General features: G+C 43.9%; 1 protein-coding gene across 7 annotated transcripts in view; it reads right to left on the reverse strand.

Moving 5' to 3' along the window:
- LOC147100328 (cell adhesion molecule 1-like) overlaps positions 1–22,477 on the reverse strand; it is a 430,602-nt gene that overhangs the window by 43,130 nt on the left and 364,995 nt on the right. For all 7 annotated transcript variants that reach the window (XM_085967916.1, XM_085967921.1, XM_085967919.1 and 4 more), the window contains 2 exons: positions 11,445–11,541; positions 8,512–8,681 (listed from right to left, as the gene is read on the reverse strand). In XM_085967916.1, the coding sequence (XP_085824042.1) occupies positions 8,512–8,681; positions 11,445–11,541 (267 nt within the window). The remainder of the gene's footprint in view (positions 1–8,511; positions 8,682–11,444; positions 11,542–22,477) is intronic.

The following is a 22,477-nucleotide window of genomic DNA, read 5'->3' on the forward strand; positions in this document are numbered from 1 at the left end:
ACAAATGAAATTCACAACATTTTTCCACATGAAATCACAAAAAAACTAAAATAATGAACACTTTGTAAATTAAAAAAAAACACATTCTAATTTCTTTGGCTCGTGTGATGGTTTTTTTCAAACAGAGTCCTCTCCCTCCCCGGCAACATACCATTCCCCAGCACGTCAAAAGCCGGTCGATATAAAACAGAAATGCCACGGGTTTCGTCCGACACGGACCAAATGGAAAGCAATCGTAAACAGACAGTGGATAAATCCCCAACGGCTTTTCAATGTGGCACCCTCTACAACTTGTGCCAGACATTAAAATAATTGCTATGCACATACACTGCTAATGGCATGGTGCGTTGTTACGGGGTTGTGTTGAGATGTTCTGCCACAAAATATAGGCTCGACATCAAAATCATATTTAGTGAGCAATTCAATGTAGCAGAACACCTCCGTGTGATGAGATGTTATTAGCTCGGAGACGCTGCTGAGTGCAGTGCCACAGAGATGGAAAATATGCAAAAAGAATATCGATGAAAGGTCACATTAACTGGTATACTTGCAAGGGATTTTTCTTCTAATAAATCAGGAGTGCACTGCTCTATTGTATATTAACTGACAGAATTCTGGACTTATGTATTTTTTTTTAAAAAAGCTCAATTTTCATCAAAATATATTCTAGGTAGTCAAGCTGTCAGTAAGGAAGAATTATCCTCAAAAAGAGTGCATTAAGCAAACAGCCCAGGTGGAAAGCTGCTAAATTTGTAACACCTTGCTGCCTGTTTAGGCATTTCGATAAAACAGAAGATCTCCCTGACCACAACATACTGGGCGCTCCACAGCCAAGGGCTTCGGTTGCGAAACCTTCATTGGACAGGAAGGCAGTGCAATATAGCACGCGAGCGCTCGGGTGCCCCAAGCTCCAGCAATGGCAGGAAGCAGTGCTTTGCCCACACTGGAGATCTCGACTTCAGCAGTGCCCTCATGGAAAGACGCAGGGTGTAAATCGGACTGTTCCAACCAAGGCTGGGGTGGTAGAAGTAGAGGAGAAAAATAAAAAGGACTTGGTCACCATAGGTCGCCTTCATTCACCTCCTAGTCAGTGACTATTATGGAACTAATAGTGACCTGTGGCACATACACTGCTAATGGCATGGTTCGTTGTTACGGGGTTGTGTTGAGATGTTCTGCCACAAAATATAGGCTCGACATCAAAATCATATTTAGTGAGCAATTCAATGTAGCAGAACACCTCCGTGTGATGAGATGTTATTAGCTCGGAGACGCTGCTGAGTGCAGTGCCACAGAGATGGAAAATAATAGTGACCTGTGGCATGAGGAGAGATTGTGTCGATTGGGCTTATACTCACTGGAGTTTAGAAGATTGATAGGGGATCTCATCGAAACCTATAAAATTCTGTCAGGCCTGGACAGACTAGATGCAGGAAGGATGTTTCTGATGGCCGGGGAGTCCAGAACCAGGGGTCATAGTCTAAGGATAAGGGGTAAGCCATTTAGGACTGAAATGAGGAGGAATTTCTTCACCCAGAGAGTGGTGAACCTGTGGAATTCTCTGCCACAGAGGGCAGTGGAGGCCAGTTCATTAAATATATTCAAGAAGGAGTTGGATATATTTCTTAAGGCTAAAGGGATCAAGGGACATGGGGAGAAAGCAGGGACAGGGTACTGAATTTGGATGATCAGCCATGATCTCATTGAATGGCGGAGCAGGCTCGAGGGGCCGAATGGCCTACTCCTGCTCCTATCTTCTATGTTTCTATTAGGGGAAGTGGACGGAAAGCACAAGATGCCTAAACATAACCCTCATCTAACTGTAGAGTCGACATTAATTTATCTGAAAACAGGGAGGTATTATCAACAAATCGTAACCCATATAATCGAGCTCTGTTATGAATGACAATGTGCCAACATAAGGGACTGTACTTTTAAACATTTTTATACAAGGTGTATTATTAACTTCCTCATGCCAATGAGAATATGAATTAAATCAAGTACTGTTAGTGACCGAGAAAAATGCTTTTTTTTTGAAGAATCACCTCTGTTTAGTACTGAGAATGGTTCTTATCTCAATTTTCACCATGAGCAGATCACGGTGTGTGGTCACTTTAATATATTGATGATGTAGTAGGATCAATCGTTTTAAATTCAACCTGTTGGCAACATTTACAGTAAATTCTCGATCTAGATTATTGATGGAAATTAAATAAAATTCTGTTGTGCGGTGGAATGAATCCTTGTTTAAAAAAAAATTGAAAGTTTAAAATTGCTGAAACTAAACCTGCAACTGCAGTGTCAACTTTACATGGGCCTCGTGGCTTTCTGGGGAAGGTTCACTGTTGTCAAGGGTTGAATCTCGGCTATACAACCTTGAATGCTGGGAAGCCGTGACATAATTCGGAAAGCCTGTTTCTGCATCGTGAGCGGAGCAACCGAATTTTGGCACGTCAATAGGTTCAAGATGTTAAAGGCAGCACTATGCAGTAAGAAAGACCTAGTGCCAGCAGGATTTTACAAGCTAGCCCCTTAAATTTAGTTCGACAAGAATGCACCATGTTGCACATAATTGGGGATGCCCCATTAGCTTAATTTTTGGCCAATCAAAATTACTTTCCTTGAACTCCCTACTAACATAATGGCAAGTTAACTCCTAGAAACCACAGCGAGTGTTCAGCCAAACATGAGTATTTCAGTTTGAATTGCGAGGTACAAAATAACTTGCCCCGAGTTTGTTTGTACTTTTGCTCTATGCTTGCTGTGAAGTTCCCACACCAGCCTCACAAATCTCCCACCGATGTCCGGGTTTTGGCACTGGTCCCCTGCTACCAGTGTAGCTGAATCGCTACTGAAATATCTCACGGTGCCTTTGTGGTAAATTACCACAGCACAGTGGGATATTCGTGAAGACATTTCTTGAAAAAGCCATCATCCGAACCAGAAAACACTGCTACACAAATGATCAGGGGTGGGGGTGGAAGGGGGAGGTTGTCTTTGGTCTAATGGGAAAAATATAGATTAATGACATTGACTTATTCAAATAAAAAATGAAAGTGAAATTAGCCGCACAGCAGGAGTTTCGTGGAGAAGAAATTTGTAAAACGGTCGGTTTGCCCATTCTGCAAATGTACTTTTCTATTTGATGATGGTTCTCCCATTTCCCCAAATATAAAAGATGCCTAACACATCAGGTCTGCCCACTCCGGCTGTGAATTATTAATGCAAACCGCTAACCTCCTCCCAGCAACTACTGGTTCGATGAAATATTGATGCGTTTTTATAATACGCACAACTTTAATTCATGGGAATTAACTTTTACAAATAGAAAGCATTTGGAGGCACCAATAAAATGCTTATAAATAGGCCTGTCTCGCCTGCGTAATGAGCACCGTCACAAGAATCAACACCTCGCTTGTGACGTTCCATTTAATGTGAAAACTCAACTTGCAGGGAATAGAAATATATTATGAAATACGTGAAGAAAGAATCGACAAAAAACACTGCTTGTTTTTTATACAATTTAGGTTGAAACTCCTGCATGTGCCATTAATGCTGTGAAAACGGATGACAAGAGTTGAAACACAGATCCACAATAGTGCAGCAGCCATAAAATCCAACACAGAAAAGGTGAACGTCTTTAGCATGTCCTTGTGCTGAATGTGTGTCCAAGGCAAGCGCTCTCATTTCGCTTAAACCAAGTGTTCTTTCCATATGATATTTTACCTGAATCTTGGCTGTGCATTGAAAATATGTGTACAGTGAGTTGGTAGCATAAACTGCCAATCAAATCTCAGCACATATTAATTTAAGCTGCAACTTTCATTAAATGTTAATAATTGCAACAATTCTTTACTTGCCTGTCAATTAGCAAAATAGAAATGTATTCTCTCTGAATGGTTGGTAACTATATTATACTTGTATTCGACAGGTATCAGAGGCCAGTCAGTGTTTTGGAACGCATTAAAATAGGATTAATAGTTATTTTTATACCAGTCTGTGGATTGTACCAACAGTATTTCATGCAGATTGGAACAAGAGGGCTGGATCTAATCTCAGATGATAGTTGTGGCTCCAGCGGGTTCAATTTATTTTAGGTCTGCACACATTACTCTGTATCCCCACTTAAAAAAAAGCCAGAGCGTTAAAAAGAATAATTTACCGCAGCCATCATTTTTCTTTGATTTGTTTGAACAGCAAGCACTGACAGCACAGGGAGGGTAGTGAAATGCTGGAGTTACTGCGTCTGACAGCGTGAGGGAGCTGGTATTAACATGCACAACCGAGGCTGGAGCGCCGCTGGGCTAATGATCATCTCTCTGGTGATGTTAATTCTGCTTGCTCACACTGCTGGCTCAGTAGCTCTCCCAAGCCAGTAATCCCAATGCTGTCGTTGACGCTCATTTAAAAAAAAAATTAATGAACAGGAAAGGCAGAAACGAAAGACCGCTGCAGTTAATAAGTCTTTCTAACGGAGCTTTCTGCAAAGAAGGGGTACTGAAGGTAATGGTGCTGATTTAAATGCTTTCTCATTGCTCAAGACAGACTGCAACAAATAAAATAAGTCAAGGGAGGTCTACAGTTTTATAAGAGACTCCTAGATAGTGACATAATTCACAACTGTTGCACGGCCTGAAATTGCTTATTTTGTAAACTGCCTTCTGGAATTAAACCACTAAAATTGTTGGGTTTAACAGACATGCGCTAAGTTACATTAGCTTTGAACATCCATCATACAACACCAATCAAACAGAAGGGTTAAAACCACACAATCACCATGCGGGGAGGGGAGGGTTACTGCAGGGACATCACTCCTAAGAGTTTAGGAAATCATTATGCACAAAAAAAACTAGCCACGAGCTCATGCAGGCTCTTGTGCTGCCCGGGACACATCTTTAATGCATTTGAGGTTGCTCTGTGTGACGAGCATAATTGGCAAGACCGCATTTCAGAACCATTTTAGTGGGAAGTGGACAGCTGGTCTGAAATGGTGCGGCAGCAGTTTTGTCAGCCAGCTGTGAATGACACGGGATCATCCCGAAACAGCATGGAGCTGCATTTAAACTCCACGCTTCCCGCTGAAATTAATGGCAGGAGGAGTTGGGTCAATTTTAGTGTGACATCATCAGTCACACACTGACTGAACACTTACACAGCGTACCGACAACCTGTAAAAAGGGGCATAAATTCATGGCAACTCTTATCAGGAACTCAAATTCTAACCTGTTGCAATTAGGATTTAGTTTGGACAATGGATAAAAGAGATTTTGCTTTTTAGTTGGAATGAGAAACTGTTAGAATATCGACTCCTTGGATACCAAGTGAACTTACAATGCACATTACTCAAATTATATCACAGTTACTGAAACATGAAGGAAGACTCATCTGAAAAACAGAGTAAGTTGAAATGAACTGCATTATTCCACCCGGTCTGCTCCAGCTCAATCATTGGATCATAAATTTGAGGCCCACTGAAACAGTACTGCCAGACTGCATCCCATTAAACTGCAGCTCCAATATTTAAAATGTGCATTATTTCCCTTCTCAGTTAGAGATCAGACCAGAAGAGATGTTCCCAATTACCAATTCAACAGCTGCCAGCTGTTTTTGAAGCAAAATGAAAAGTCGGCCATATTTTTGAGAGTAAAATGTCTTGCGCTATTTGTATTTTATTGATATTGGGGCATATCTACGAGAAGCAGTGGATTTCATTTGTATAAAGAGAACCAGTAATAGACTGATCTCAAGTGGATACGCTACATTCCACAATGATGGGATACAGAAACATCCACATCAGAAATGCTACTGATGGCATACCATTACTGTCAGTACTGTTCAAGAGAGAAGGCAATTATGGATAAGCACTATCCTACTTGGTCAACTCCATTTTTTAAACTAATACAACTCTTATCTTTTCGGGCTTTTCTGTGGCGTGCTGTGCACCATTTCCTTCAGCAGTGGCTGTTCTGAGGTGACGCTAGCCCAGAGGATTGCGTTGGGAGCGAGTCGGCTCCACACCACTGTTCTCTTCGGACTGATCGCAGGCTGGCTTTCTCCTTTCAATTTCCAAATATTTGCTAAAACACATCAAATAATCAGGCTGGGCGGAAAAAAACCCATCCCCACTTACTTATGCCTTTCGCACATTATTGAGGCACATTGTAAACATTTCCTCGTTTCAGCTGGCGGAGCTAGCAACGTTCTGCGTCGAGGAGGAAACCGAAAGCAGACTGGTGGCTGTTCATCGCAAACACTTACAACCTATCAATAGGTCGATTAGGCTGTTTTACAAATGATCATTAGTTCTTTTGGGAGTTGTGTTGGCTCGAGCCATTATACCAGAGAGGGCATTTCATCACTTCAGTGTTTGGCCCCCCAGATGTTTTGTTCAACAGTATGGCATGGGAAATATCTCCTTCTTTGGCTGGCCGTCCACTTTTGTCTCATTACGCTCTGTGAAGCGCCTTGGGACATCTTTCCACGATAAAGGCGCTATACAAATGCAAGTTGTCATTGTTGAATATTGGACTAGATTTACACCCCATTCTTGCAGCACTAAAGTGGCGTTGCTGCAGGTTAATACCACCAGTGCTGCTGAGCAGACTCTCTCCAAGGGCTCCCTTGACTGACATCACCCCAGAGAATCCACTGCCGTACAGGCTGAAATAAACAGCCGTTATTCAGGGCTCCAGACGAACTCAATGAAGAGCAAGGTTTTTTTCCCCCCCACACTTCATTGTACTTACCCATAAAATTACCCATGCCTTAAATTCAGATGCATTCTCAAAATAAGTGAATTTTGTGTGTGAATTTAGCTCCAACTTGGCAGCTTTCAGTGAGTCTTCCAGTATTACTACAGTATCATTTTGCAAAATGCTATGGGTAGGGTACTAGGGGTAGGGTACTAGGGGTAGGGTACATGCCACGAGCAAGGAAACATTATGCAAACATGCACACAATCAATGCAATATATGCATTAGCTTTAAAGGACTGAGCTTATTATATACCACTTCATTTTTGACCAAGAACATGGCAACAGTCCAATAAAAAGCAGAATACTTTTTGCAGGGAAAAAAATTTACTCGAATCATCAAGACTTCCCATTTCATATTGTACCAAGCGTGTCAAAATGTAACTTGGATTTTAGCCATCCGGTGGCCAAACAGGTACTCGAGAGATTCCTGGGGTGGTCAGTTACTCAAATATGTCTGCCATCGGTGGGATGAACCTGATTCATTCTTGGCTGGGTTAGAGGGTATCTCAATTGGGAGGGGGAGAAGATTTGAACTTGGTGAACGACCGCGACTTTTCAAAAGAGACCACCTGAGCTGATGTATGGTGACCAGAGAGAAGTGCCTCCCTACTCCAGGCTAGAGGCACGAGGGACAAGTGGGGAAAAATATTGCATGAAAAACTCCTCTGGTCCCATTTGTGTGAACTTAGCTGCAACTCGAATTTACAAATAAAAATTTACTTTGGTTTGTTAAAAGAATTTTTAATTTGTATGGGGGCGGTGGGGGAAGAGAACCCACAAATGATGCCCAAACCAAGCTACATACAGGAAACTTTTTTTTAATCCGGCACGGACGGGACCGACGTGGTGCCGGTTCATCAAAAATTCCGGATAACCGAAAGCTATAGTAAAAGATACGGAGCTGAGAGCTCCGTATAAAGCAACAAACCCTGTTGCTTAGCAACAGGTTCAAAACAATGGCCACAAGTTGCAAGCGTCTCTGCAGCTTAGCAACAGCTGCAGCCACACCCTTGCACAGCACATGGAGGAAGGCAAGTAATAAAAGTTACCTGAACCTACTCCTGAATTTTGCCGGTTAACCGAGATTTCCGATTATTTAGGTGCCGGTAAATCGAAAGTTTCCTGCATTTCCAAAACCAAACATAAAATGGACAGAATATTTTCAGCCTCACGGTACAGTCTCAAACAGCGCCGGTTCAATATGGTCGCTCGTTTCCTGAACTGCTGTGGTAAGGTTGCTTGCTACAGCCTGCAATTCACCCTGTATTGCTTCATCACCACGACGCGTGACCCCAGGGAAGAGATGCCAAAAGAGTGTCACCACTGTGGGCGAGTTGCATTTGAAAAGGTTTTAATTAAACTTTTAGCAATTAGTAGCAGGAATCGCTTTAACATCAACGCAGACAGGAAAAACGTTACGTGCTTTATACGCATGCAGCATTGGTCCTCATATTCAAAATGCAGTGGTATACAATAAGTACTGGACTCCACAATGCAATCACAACATACTTTTGAAAAGCGTCATAGATTTATGATTAGCAAATAAAAGCACAGAGAAGCATTTCCAGTTCTAAATTATTGCCATTTATACACATTCCATTACTTCTATTTTTCTCATTTAATTTACATTTAAATGACAAACTACATTACTTGCAAATAACTACTAGCAGCAAAAGATATTTTAAAAAGGCTTGCAGCTGAGAGAGAGAGCGAGAGAGAGAGAGGGTACATAAGCCTCAGATAGCAGTTATACATACCATAGACATACAAGACATAATCGTCGTATGATTCTCCAACATCATTGAAAGCCCGGCAGCGGTATGTCCCATTGTCGGTTTTATTTAGGGACTCGAGGACTAAGTTTTCCACAGACAAAATGGCACGATCAGGCATTTCCTCATCTAATCGCTGCCAGATGAGTGTAGGTCTGCAGAACAAAATTAAGATTGAATTGAGTGTAGTGCGCATAAAAGTTCAAGTTTCCTTTCCCTCTTGGGCTGATATCTAGGCTTCATCATTTTTCCTTCCAAATCATCTGGAACACATTGGGAAAGGAAACTGGTTTTCCCCAGTCTTAAATTGTAAACTGCTCCGAATCAGCCCAGAATAACGCTAAAAATACCAATTTTATTCGTTCTCTTCACCCGTCCAGATCTCTTACTCCACCACCCAAATCGTATGATTGTGTGCGATCAAGAGGGAAGCCATGCGATTTGCCGGCGTCTCCAAGGGGCTTTAGCTCGTGACAGTTTTTGGTTGATGACCAAAAAAAATGTGAGCTTGTGCAACGACAGGTAGATCAGAAAGTGCAGGTCAGGCAGCGTCGAAGAGAAGAGAAACAGAATCAACGTTTCGGGCGAAGTTCTGACGAAGGGTTCGACCCGAAAGGTTGACTCTGTTTCTCCTCGCTTCGATGCTGCCTGACCCGCTGAGTGTTTCCAGCACTTTCTGTTCTTGTTTCAGCTTTCCAGCAGGCACAGTATTTTGCTATTGCACGGGTAGATCACCCTTGTAATGTTTCGGTCCAATCCCTTCTGTGGGCAATGTCCTCTGTTCCATCACAACCCAGCTAAGTAGGAACGTTCCAACTGAAGGAACCTATATAGATTGCTGAAATACATCATGCTAGCAAGATATCCCCAGGCAAATTGAATTTTATCTATTATATTGTACAGGGAGTTTAGTTTTTAGGTGAAGTGAGGTTCAAGGGCTGGGGATTATTGGACCAGGGAGCACAGGTGTAATTAAGTTCCCATTTTAAAGTGACACGTTCCGTTCTTTATAAGTTCCTATGTCCACATTTATCATGGAAACTGTCTATGTACACTGGTCACACTATATCTAACATGCTCCCAGTGGTGGCGTCCAGCGCCTGCACCTGGAGAGGGAGGCAAGAGTTTAATTACCCCATGCTAAGTTTACATAGGCAGTTTCCATGATAGAAGAATGAGAGGTGAAACATGTAAGATTCTGAGGGGGATTGACAGGGTAGATGCTGAGAGGTTGTTTCCCCCTGGCTGGAGAGTCTAGAACGAGGGGCATAGTCTCAGGATAAGGGATCGGCCATTTAAGACTGAGATGAAGGAGGAATTTCTTCACTCAGAGGGTTGTGAATCTTTGGAATTCTCTGCCCCAGAGGGCTGTGGAGGCTGAATTATTGAGTATATTCAAGGCTGAGATCGGCTTTTGGACTCTAGGGGAATCAAGGGATATGGGAATCAGGCAGGAAAGTGGAGTTGAGGTTGAAGATCAGCCATGATCTTATTGAATGGCGGAACAGGCTCGAGGGGCCGTATGGCCGACTCCTGCTCCTAATTCTTATGGGGACCTATAATGGAAAAGGTTAACAGAGTGCGCGCACAGATGCAAGATTTTTATTGTATATAGATTTGCTGGTAACCAATTTTCCACCATCCTCTCAATGCACTGGTTCATACAGGGGGATGGTTTCATTGGTGCTGGCGGCCCACTGTTCTGCTCAAATAGCCATTTTTCATATGAGTGAGTTAAGACAACGTCAGCGAACTATTCGATCATGGAGCACAGCATAGCCAAGTCCATCCTGTCCTTTGACTAACATCTACACAGATACATTCCTGAAAATGCTGGAAACACTCAGCAGGTCAGGCAGCATCCATGGAGCGAGAAACAGAGTTAACCTTTCAGGTCGGTGACCTTTCATCGACCTGAAACGTTAACTCTTGTTTCTCTCCACGGAGGCTGCCGGGCCTGCTGAGCGTTTCCGGCATTTTCTATTTTGTTTCAGATTTCCAGCATCCGCAGTATTTTGCGTCTGTTTTAGATACTTTCCAACATGGCTTGGCAACAAGGAGCAGGACCGCGTGGCTGAACTTTGCTCCCCTTAGTCAAGGGCACCTGGGCCAAATGCAGCGTTCAACTGCTGCCACAGAAAACAATCACCTAGCTCAGTCCAGATCAGAAATCAAAGTTGGGATCTTCCTGGGAATGTTCCCTGGAAGCTGCGCTTTGTTCTGCCCGACCGGTTTCTTTTAATGCGCGGTCCCTTTAAATTTCTGTGCACCTGCGGTATTTACAATGTAAAAGCTGGTGAGCGCCCTGGCCTGCGCGGGACCTTTGCGATTACAGCGCGGCCCTGCGCGCGCGCGCACCCGGGCGGGAACATTGCTTCCTGGCCTGCATGAAACAATGCCACATCATGCAACGCCGATAACCTCCAACAAATATAGCATTCTGTGGGTGAAATGACTGATGCTCCAACAGGAATAACGATGGAATGGAAAGAATGTCTCTGTATCAACTGACTGAAGAGGTCAAAAACTTACTGTGCAAAAATGTGCCCCAACAGTTTAAAAACTACCAGGTGGTTCATGTTCTATTTTGCATTTAAAAAGGGGCGGTTTGTTAGCAGAAGCCCGTTTAAAAAAAAAAAAAGTTGCAAGTTATATATAATTTATAATTGAAGTAAATATCTGGCTTTAAGTGCCTGACACTGTTCGAGCTAGAATATCACACACAAACACACACTTCAAATAACAGGATCATTGAAGCACCTTGGATTCATGTCCTCATCCACCAATTTAAATTCAAAATTTATTACTGCATGAACCCAATGGGCCAATGAATTGGTTAACTGTGTGTAAAAATAAATAAATCTAGCAAAAAAAAAACTTCAAGTCTCCCTTGGAAGGTTTGAAGCACACACACTTACTGTGGTTTCCCATTGGCCGTGCAAGTCAGCTCCAGAGTGTCCCCTTCTCTCGTCAGACCTTGTGGATAGCTCACAGTAACCTGCACTTGGGGCTTAACTGGAGAAATAAGAGAAAGGTAAGTCTGAAAGAAGTTCCGCTCTTTCTTTTCCTCTGGTGACTTACCAAAGGCGCTTTACTTCACACATTTTCCGAGCGCCAATGGGCAGGATTGGTGTAGAATGCGGTTCAGACAGTGGATTTTGCCCGGTAACCCTAAACATTGGCGCTCACACAGCACGCCAAGCGTCATCAGCAACCTCCTCTATCCCCCTCCCCATTTGTAGCAAGCTGCACCAAGACCCTCCCTTACACCCAGCCCCCAAGTGTAGGTTTTATTTCTGTAAATCAGGCCGTTTAACGGCTCAACAAAGTATTGACTAAATTAATCCTAACGGTGCCTGAATGGCCGGGGTGACAGCTAAATGCGAGACTCAATTCACTTGGATAATGAACACATGCCACAACATTGCATTAGTCGGCAAGGACAAGCACTTTAACCTGCAATGAATTTTAAAATATAATTTCTTGCCAAGATTTCTATTATAGGTCTACAGTTCTATTTTAGTGTCAGCTGTGGCTCAGTGGGCAGCACACTCGCCTCTGAGTGAGAAGGTTGTGGATTCTAGTCCCAATCCAGAGACTTGAGCACATAAAGCTAGGCTGACACTCCAGTGCAGTGCTGAGGGAATGCTGCACTGTCGGAGGTGCCATCTTTCGGATGAGATGTTAAACAGAATCTCATGGCTCATTTGTTGTAGAACTTCAAGGCTCCCAAGTGCAATGGAATTTGTGCATATCACATTGAAGGATGGATTCCGTACCACTGAAGAAACATAAAAACATCTGCACATACACAGGAACAACTGGTTTCAATTTACGGCTTGCGATTATTTTCTGGTCACTGTAGCTTCTCCAATAAAGGCCTCGAGTGCCAGTGACAGGAAAGGTATATTGCTGCCCTCAAGTCCCACTCCAGAGACTTGAGCACAAAAATCTAGTCTGACACTACCAGTGCAGTACTGAGGGAGTGCTGCACTGTCGGAGGTGCCGTCTTTCAGATGAGATGTTAAACCGAGGCCCTGTCTGCTCTCTCAGGTGGACGTAAAAGATCCCGTGGCACTATTTTGAAGAATAGCAGGGGAGTTATCCCCGGTGTCCTGGGCCAACATTTAACCCTCAATAATCATCTAAAAAAAAAAACAAATTATCTGGTCATTATCACATTGCTGTTTGTGGGAGCTTGCTGTGCCCAAATTGCCTGCCGCGTTTCCCACATTACAACAGAGACTACACTTCAAAAAGGACTTCATTGACTGTAAAGCGCTTTGAGACGGCCGGTGGTCGTGAACGGCACTACAGGTTGAGCATCCAAAATCCGGAGTTCCGGAATCCGGTACGATTGGTGGCAGGGTCATTCGGAATCCGTAAAATGTTCTGGAATCCAGAACTCCGGATTTTGGACGCTCAACCTGTACTTCAAAAAGCCATTAACTTTTGTTGTCTTTCTTTGAAAAATCCTATGAAAAATGCGAGTGATGCAATAAAACTTTAGTGTGGTGTTTTATCCTCCTTAATCTGCACAGCTCCGCTAAGTGTTTCCGCCAGGCTGCGGCCACGGCACCACGCCGCCCTGGTGGCCTAGTGTGGGCTATCGGATGCTCTGCAGAGCTCGCAGCGTCCCTCCCCTTTAACAGAAGGGGAGGGGGCGGAGAAACGCGTCAGCGCTACGCGGGAGCGGCCCAGGCATTTCCGGACTTCGGAACGTGTTTCTGATGTCCAAAGTCCGGAAATGCCTGAGCCCAGGTTGTGATATTTCCGGACTTCGGACATCGGCAGCACGGTGGCATAGTGGTTAGCACTGTTGCCTCACAGCGCCAGGGACCCGGGTTTGAATCCAGCCTCGGGCGACTGTCTGTGTGGAGTTTGCACATTCTCCCCGTGTTTGCGTGGGTTTCCTCCGGGTGCTCCGGTTTCCTCCCACAGTCCAAAGATGTGTGAGTTAGGTTGATTGGCTATGATAAATTGACCCTTAGTGTTAGGGGGATTAAATACGTGGGGTTATGGGGATAGGGTGGGATATGTGTCGGTGCAGGCTCGATGGGCCGAAATGGCCTCTATCTGCACTGTGGGGTTTCTGTGATTCTGTGATCAGAAACACATGCCGAAGTCTGGAAAAACACAAAAACCGCTCAACCTGTATATAAATGCAAGTCTTTCTTCATGCAGTGGCTTTTTTTAAATGTAGAATTTCTCAACATGTTTTTGATTTCAAAACTCATTTGTTCTATACTCAAGAAAAGCTGTAAAAATCCAGAAATGTGAAATAAAAACAAAATAAATACTGGAAATGTGTAAAAGATCCACCAGCATCCGAAAGACTGGTTGACATTTTGGTTGGAAACTCCAGCCTAGTTTTCGGGTTGGCGCTAGTTTGATGCTGGGGCTAATCCATTTATTCTAAATGGGTTGCCATTGACATTAAAGTAAAAGCAATTCAACAATATAGGCATTTCAGTCATAACTTCTGCCTTAATTTGTGCTTTGTTTTCTGCATTCAGTATCGTTCATCCTTGCATTATTTCCCAAGTGTAATGCAACTAACTGTAATAACCAATTCAAAATTGATATCTGGCAATAATTGCAAATGCATTTTCTCAAAAAAGAGTTACAGTAAATAGAAACATAGAAGATAGGAGCAGGAGTAGGCCATTCGGCCCCTCGAGCCTGTTCCGCCATTTAATGAGATCATGGCTGATCATCCAAACTCAGTACCCTGTTCCTGCCTTCTCCCCATATCCCTTTAGCCTTAAGAAATATATCTAACTCCTTCTTGAATATATTTAATGAATTGGCCTTCTGTGATAGAGAATTCCACAGGTTCACCACTCTCTAGCTTTAGGGTTTATGAATTGTGGGTTATTTGGTAATCATAAATTTTGTAACACGTACTTAACTCAAGAGTCCCATTTAACTTTAGTACACAATACATTTCACGCTATTTAGTTCAGCCTTGATCAATATATAATCCCTGTACCATAAAAAAAAATATTGACAACAGATTAACTTTTTTTTTTTAAATTGCAGATTTACAAGATTGTCAGGTAGATTTTTTAAATTGCATATATACAATTGCGGAGGATATATTCACCATATTTGGAATTTGTAGTTAGTGCACTTTTTAAAATGGAACACCATTGCTCTGCTATGCAAGAGCATCAAATAAGAGGTCCCATGAGCAGCTGCATATATATTCCAGAGACTGGACTGTGCCCTTTATGAACAGTGGCAAGATCAGGAGCAGGATGAATGCCAATCTCATTTGGGTCTATCTGAACGGGCCAGAGATAGACACAGTAGATAAGGCCATTCACACTTCATCTAGAGCCATCCTTTGTTCCTTGAATGTCTCTCAATGTCTCTCACTCTCTCCTGCTTTCTATCCTATCTCTGACCTTCCCTGTTGTTCTTTCATCCCCCTCCCCCTTTTCCCAGCCCCCACTTGCTTTAAAATCTATCCCTTTTCCTGCTTTTTTCCCCAGTTCTGACGAAGGGTCTTCGACCTGAAACGTTAACTCCATTTCTCTCTCCACGGATGTTGCCTGGCCTGCTGAGTTTTTCCAGCGTTTTCTGTTGTTATTTCGGATTTCCAGCATCCGCAGTATTTTGCTATCGTCAAAGTAGATAAGCTATCTGAGTGAGACACTCAACATGGATGGTATTCAATGGCCTGCTTTTACATCAGACAAATGAGAACACACGGCGGAGTTCACTTTAAATGATCGTTGTTTATGGTAATCAGTTGGCTTTATGTATGGGTCAAATCTTGATTTGCCATTTACGCTCGTGCATTTGCCCTCATTATAATTATCAACAGGTATTCCGGTGTCAAGATCAATTCTGTTGTGACACAGAAAGGATTTTGTAATTTGTGCCTATTAATGGTAATGTGAACTGGATTCCCCTGCCTTGTCTATAGAAGCAGCCGTAGCTTTATTTCGCTTCTCTCTGAGCCCCAGCCTGCACGATTTGAAATGCCTTGTGCAACAACCCACCACCAACTGGAATGACGCTCGCTGAATTTTAACAGCTTGATGACAGGCCAAGACTCGCGGTAAGCTCATGGACTCAGACTTTATAAAGAAGGAAATCAAAGCTAAAACCTGCAGTGACGAAAGCAACAGTGAGACTGTAGTGAGGAGAAGGACTTGGCATATCAACTCCACAAGAAGTGACCATCAACTCTAACTCCAGAGACTTGAGCACAGAAATCCAGGCTGACACTCCCAGTGCAGTACTGAGGGGGGTGCCGTCTTTCAGACGAGACGTTAAACCGAGGCCCTGTCTGCTCCCTCAGGTGGACATAAAAGATCCTACGGCACTATTTTCGAAGAAGAGCAGGGGAGTTATCCCCAGTGTCCTGGGGCCAATATTTATCCCTCAACCAACATCACTAAAAACAGATTATCTGGTCATTGTCACATTGTTGTTTGTGGGAACTTGCTGTGCGCATATTAGCTGCCATGTTTCCTACATTACAAGTGACTACACTCCAAAAAAGTATTTCATTGGCTGTAAAGCACTTTGGGACGTCCGGTGGTTGTGAAGGGCGCTATAGAAATGCAAGTCTTTCTTTCTTTACATCTTGGCAATGGGGAAAGATCAAATTTATGATGCTGCTTGGCATGACTGTTAATCACTGGTTCTCTAGAAATAATTAAAAGAGAAAAGTTGAAGATGTTTTCTTGTACCACTAATACTTTAGATGATTCTGACTAATGTATTTATGTTAGCCATTTTTTGCACTGTACTGTTACTTGTCCACCAATAACAACAGAATCTGTTCCTCTTTGCAAGCAGACTGGCACAGCATTCCAGTGCAGTAATTTGTATGTGTTGATCTTCCAACTTTATCATTAAATCGAATTTCATTTCACTGTCTTCTCCCGGTGAGCAGAAAGTCTCGGTGACTTTCACAGTATTAGGCTGGGAGGAAAGGAGTACATCGGTTTAGAATTACTTAACTGCCCTCCAAATTTGGATTATGCCCCTTGTGAATACTCTCGTCATTGCATTCAAACTAAATGCCACAACAGTGCACAACAATTATCTTAATTAAGTGATTTTATTCAATTAGGATTCCGAGCAGGAAGCACAGGAAGTGACTTAAAAGTCACACTGAAATGAGAAACCTTTGCACCACCAAATTTAAGAAGTAAACAAGCAGTCAACCTGTTTAAGTTGGACTGGGAAAAGTAAGAGACTTGTACACAATGTTCCCCATGAGCTGCGCTTTGCTCTGGTGCGCGGCCTGTTTCTTTTAACGCGCGGTCCCTTTAAATTTCCGCGCACCCGCGGTATTTACAATGTAAAAGCCAGTGAGCGGCCTGCGCGGAACCTTTGAGATTACCGCGCGGCCCCGCGCACCTTAGTGGGAACGTTGCTTGTAATACTAGCTGTGCGTGCACAAACTGTGAGTGGGGTTGAAAGTGGTGCGAGAATCAGAAATTCTCAAGATGAAAAAGGAAGCAAAGGAAGGGGGATGTTAAAATTATTGGAGGTTAAAGGGACTGCACAGCAAATTGACAAATGATGGGTGCAAACACTCATCCAGTCCAGGTAGAAATGCAGCACAGCATAATGTTAGGTGACAAAAGGCAAAGTGGGAAAAAAAAGCAACTAAATTCAGCAAACAGGATGGTGGGAGGTGAAGACATAAAGAAGGACAAAAAAAAAAGTGCCTGTACAGCTTTTGAGCACAGCCATCTGTCACTGGCACTAGTCAGTTCCCTGGAACTCATTCATTAATTGGGTATGCGCGGTCGCTGGTCTTGCAACAGAACCTCATGGCTCATTTGTTGTAGAACTTCAAGGCTCCCAAGTGCGATGGAATTTGTGCATATCACATTGAAGGATGGATTCCGTACCATTGAAGAAACATAAAAACTGCACATACACAAGAACAACTGGTTTCAATTTACGGCTTGCGATTATTTTCTGGTCACTGTAGCTTCTCCAATAAAGGCCTCGAGTGCCAGTGACAGGATAGGTATGTTGTCCGCATGCCCGATACGAAACTCCCAAAACAAGCGCTCTACTCGGAGCTCCGGCACGGCAAGAGGGCCCCAGGTGGGCAGAGGAAACGCTTCAAGGACACCCTCAAAGCCTCCTTGAAAAAGTGTAACATCCCCATCGACACCTGGGAATCCCTGGCCCAAGACCGCACAAAGTGGAGGAGAAGCATCTGGGAAGGCGCCGAACACCTCGAGTCTCTTTGCTGGGAGCAAGCGAAAGCCAAGCGCAGGCAGCGCACGTCAACCCAAGGACCCCACCCATCCGCCCCTTCAACCACCGTCTGCCCCATCTGTGACAGACTGTCGGTCCCGCATTGGACTCATCAGTCACCTGCGAACTCATTTTTAATGTGGAAGCAAGTCATCCTCGGCTCTGAGGGACTGCCTAAGAAGATATTGCTGGCCTCAAGTCCCACTCCAGAGACTTGAGCAAAAAAATCTAGGCTGACACTCCCAGTGCAGTACTGAGGGAGAGCTGCACTGTCGGAGGTGCCGTCTTTCAGATGAGACGTTAAACTGAGGCCCCGTCTGCTCTCTCAGGTGGACGTAAAAGATCCCATGGCCACTATTTCGAAGAATAGCAAGGGGAGTTATCCCCGGCGTCCTGGCCAATATTTATCCCTCAATCAACATCTAAAAAAAAATTCAGATGATCTGGTCATTATCACATTGCTGTTTGTGGGAGCTTGCTGTGCGCAAATTGGCTGCCGCGTTTCCTACATTACAACAGTGACTACACTTCAAAATAGTACTTCATTGGCTGTAAAGCACTTTGGGAATATGCGGTGGTCGTGAAAGGCGCTATAGAAATGCAAGTCTTTCTTTCTAAGTAGATGGAGCCCAGGAGCAGCCGAAAGAAATAGGAAGCTTCCCTCCAGTGGCACTCTTTGGCGCTGCCTGCTTGTTGTTGCTTTGTAAAGTAAATGTGGCAACAGTCAGCCCTGTGTTCTTTGTTTTGGTGCACGAGGCTTCCTGTGACCCTCGAATCAGCATGTCCCATTCGTGTTGAGTATAGTCACAAATGTCTGCTGCCTGCTGTTGTAACCGGACCTCTCGCGCGTTCTTACTTGTTCAGACCGAGTTTTAATTTCACCTTAATTTGGGGCAGTGGAAAGATGGGACGGGGGGGGCGGGGAGAGAAACTTGCCTCCCGCCCTCCTCATCCGCTTCTCTGAAACCCCTTCTCATTTTTGCAGCTAATCTGGGAGGTGGATAGAGCAGACCGCTTGTCTATGTGAATCCACTGAAAGACCAGCAGGTGGTGCACTGGAGGAGAGAGAGAGACAATGGTTAACAGCGTCTGTCGCTATGGGCAGGTCACCCACGCAGGAGAACAACTTTCCACTGCATCGAAGCAATCAGCAAGTGTCAAACTCGATTCAAACACGATATAATCAAGTTTTACTGGCAGACTGTGTTTGGACTTGAACCAGCAGGGACATTAATCCAAGTAAACACCACATACCAGTCATTACAACGCCTACTCAGTGAAGATTTAAGGTGTATTGAGATGATGTAAAGCAGCAACACCAGAAAAGAGAATTTAAAATAAAAAGTTGCCTGTAAAACCTGGAAGGAGTTTCATGAAAAAAAACACTACAAAATATGCACTTGTAGACTTGCATCTTCTCATAATAACTAAAAGAGGTTGGCGTAATCCCCAACTCTGACTTTTGCCAATATGAATTACCCATGTTAAGTTTTACATCTCAACTTGGCTCAGTTTGCAATACTCTTGCTTCTTGATGAGAAGGTTTGAGTTAAGAGTCCCACATCATCCAGGCTGACAGTCCAGTGCAGTACAGAATTACTGTATCGTTATAGGCATCATCCTTGGAATGAGACATGAGGGGTCGGCCATTTAAGACTGAGATGAGGAGGAATTTCTTCACTCAGAGGGGTGAGAATCATTGGAATTCTCTGCCCCAGAGGGCTGTGGATGCTGAGTCGTTGAGTATATTCAAGGCTGAGATCGATAGATTTTTGAACTCATGGGGAATCAAGGGATATGGAGAGCGGGCGGGGAAGTGGAGTTGAGGTCGAAGATCAGCCATGATCTTATTGAATGGCGGAGCAGGCTCGAGGGGCCGAATGGCCTACTCCTGCTCCTAATTCTAATATTCTTATGTTTAACCAAGGTGCTGTTTGCTCATTCAGGTGGACATTATAGATTCCATGGCGCTAATTTAAGTAGAGCAGGGAGTTCCTCCCAGTGCCCAACAGTCCTCCCTTAATGAACCGTCAAAAAAACCCCACTTGGATTAACCAATCTTTCATCCCATTGCTGTTTGTGGAACGCTATTAGTTCAGAATGGCTGCCGCGCGTGCCCACTTAACAGTCACTGCACATTGTTGTGTGAACTGCTTTTGAGATGCTTTGGCCTAACACAATACTCAAGTGCAGTATCATTAGGCTATAGCAGCAGTTCGCAATTGTGATTAAGCATGAATTGAGAACCTCACTTCAAGGATTGGGTCTCATGCTGATGCTGAAGTGCACAGTTGTGACGCACCCAGTCCGTCCTCTTGGTTGTGGAAGGTACAAGTTAGAAGGACGTTTGATAAAAGGTATTAAAAAAAATCAAACTGGAAAACAAACATGTTTCGTGGAACTGCCCAGCACCATAAAGAGGGAAGCTCCACTAAATTCACAATTCAGTATTCAACCCAGATCGCAGCATGAAGATGCAAAATGTGCCTTTCCTCCCTCAAACCATTGATCTCGTCCCTCTCTTAGAAGTTATGGAAAACAGCTCTCTCCATGGCTTAGTGAGTTTATTAAATGGGTAGCTGGCCCCCACAGACTAGTAAGTTCTCAGTTTCAATCCCCTGTCTGTGTGGAGTTAGTTGATTGGAGCCAAGACAGATCATGGGATGTTGCAATTGGAGCCACCCCTGGTAGAACTGCATGTGTGAAAGTCAGGTGAATGCAGTGATACCTTTACAGCCTGATGCACGTGGAACTGCATCCATCATCCCTGTGCTTGCTGACCTACATTGGCTCCTGGTTAAGCAACGCCTCGATTTCAAAATTCTCATCCTTGTTTTCAAATCTCTCTCCACCAGCCCTACAACCCTCGGAGATATCTGCGCTCCTCCAATTCTGGCCTCTTGAGCATCCCCGATTTTAATCGCTCCACCATTGGCGGCCGTGCCTTCAGCTGCCAAGGCCCTGAGCTCTGGAATTCCCTCCCTAAAGCTCTCCGCCTCTCTTTCCTCCTTTATGATGCTCCTTAAAACCTACCGTCATCTATCCTAATATCTCCTTATGGGGCTCAGTGTCAAATTTTGTTTGAGAACGCTCCTGTGAAGCGCCACGGGGCGTTTTACTCCATTAATAGGCGCTATATAAATACAAGTTGTTGCTGCTGCTGTTGAAGCCAATGCCTTCAGGAGAGGACGGGTAGGGAGAAATTAGCAGAGAAATGTGGGGAAAATAACCCTTTCAAGACTGTACTCCACCATTATCGTCCTGTGGTGGCACAGAAAATCACAGAGTGGCAGAACAAAGGAGTTCCTCTGTGGTTACCCACAAGCAAATGTTCCAATTATTCCCAAATTGTAAAGAAAACAAACGACTCGCCCATCACATGAGGCGCCAGTTACAAAGTGCCATTGGCTTTAGGCTGGCCATAAATGTGGCACATTGCAATTTCTTTTAATGGGAAGGACTTGAAGGAAAAGAGATGATTAAAACATCTAAAGTCTCCACTACAGTTCTTGATTACCTTAGAGCAGCAGTCAGTTACAACTTTCCCACCACACCTCATTGTCTCATTAGATCTTTTTACAAATCTTCGCTTTGTTAATTCACAGCCGTCTGATTTGCAACTGTTCTATTCAAGGTAAGTGCACAGTTGCTCTCACATAAGTGTCTTATTTAAGTTTTGGGTGGTGGAGATATCATTCACTGTCCAAATTAGTTTTGTTCACAAGCCTGATTGCACTCAGGCGAGCAGGCTGAGTGAGCCAACTAGCGCAAACCATCAAACTCGCACCACATCGAAATGACAAATGACTGAAAAAAGCCCTCACACACAGTGCTTCCAGTAAGCCTGTTCCTATCGCCCAGCCGGCCAAGGTTACAAAAATAGCAAACTCGCGAGTGTGGCCTTGACGAAATCAGTGCAGAGGGAAATGGGCTGCAAACCCCATTTTCGAAAACTATCTGCAATTTCTGAAATCGCAAACAAGTGTGTGAATGTGCTGCAAACCACACATACTTCCAATCTGTCACCCAGCATGCAACCAGCTTCAGTGATGGTTTACAGTCCCTGCACACAGCACGATATTATGATGTCAGTAAGACATGTGATGGATAAAAGAATTGCTGCAGCATCTGTTTTCTTTGGCAAGGAATTTGCTACATTTTAAGATCAATACCAAACATGTGACGATTATGTCCTGTGACACTCAACAGGGGCTGAGACCTGTATTATTGCTTCTCATGCGATTTAGTACAGGGATTAGTGTTCCAACTATCATAACGTGGCTGTTAGGCAGGAGACAGGTGTGGACAAGCAAATCTTAGATAATTGCTGGATCTTCACTGCTCTCTGGGGTGTGCAGATACAGATGGCTTCCTTGAAGGCTGCTTGATTAACTGCAGACAATACCTGAAATCAGCCCTCGGGAACTGCTCCAGGAGTTTGGGAAAGGATGATGCAGCTTTTTGAAATAATCCACCGTATTAGTTCAGGGAACGTAACCTGAAAAAAAAATATAGGCTGGTAGGCCCTCAATGGCATAGTGGGTGAATTTGGCATTGCACCTATCAGGAAGGCCCTGGTTCAGTAGGGTGTTAAAATTGACTTCAACATTCCCCGAATTGGGAAGGGTGGGGGGGAGAAAAAAAGCCAACTAGGCTTCCCATTCCTGATGGCTATCCAGTGACCCTTGCTGGAAAGTGTGGGTGCATGGGT

Source organism: Somniosus microcephalus, chromosome 26, assembly GCF_052327205.1.
Source record: "Somniosus microcephalus isolate GS21.2 chromosome 26, FLI_Smic_1.0, whole genome shotgun sequence".
Taxonomy (NCBI): domain Eukaryota; kingdom Metazoa; phylum Chordata; class Chondrichthyes; order Squaliformes; family Somniosidae; genus Somniosus; species Somniosus microcephalus.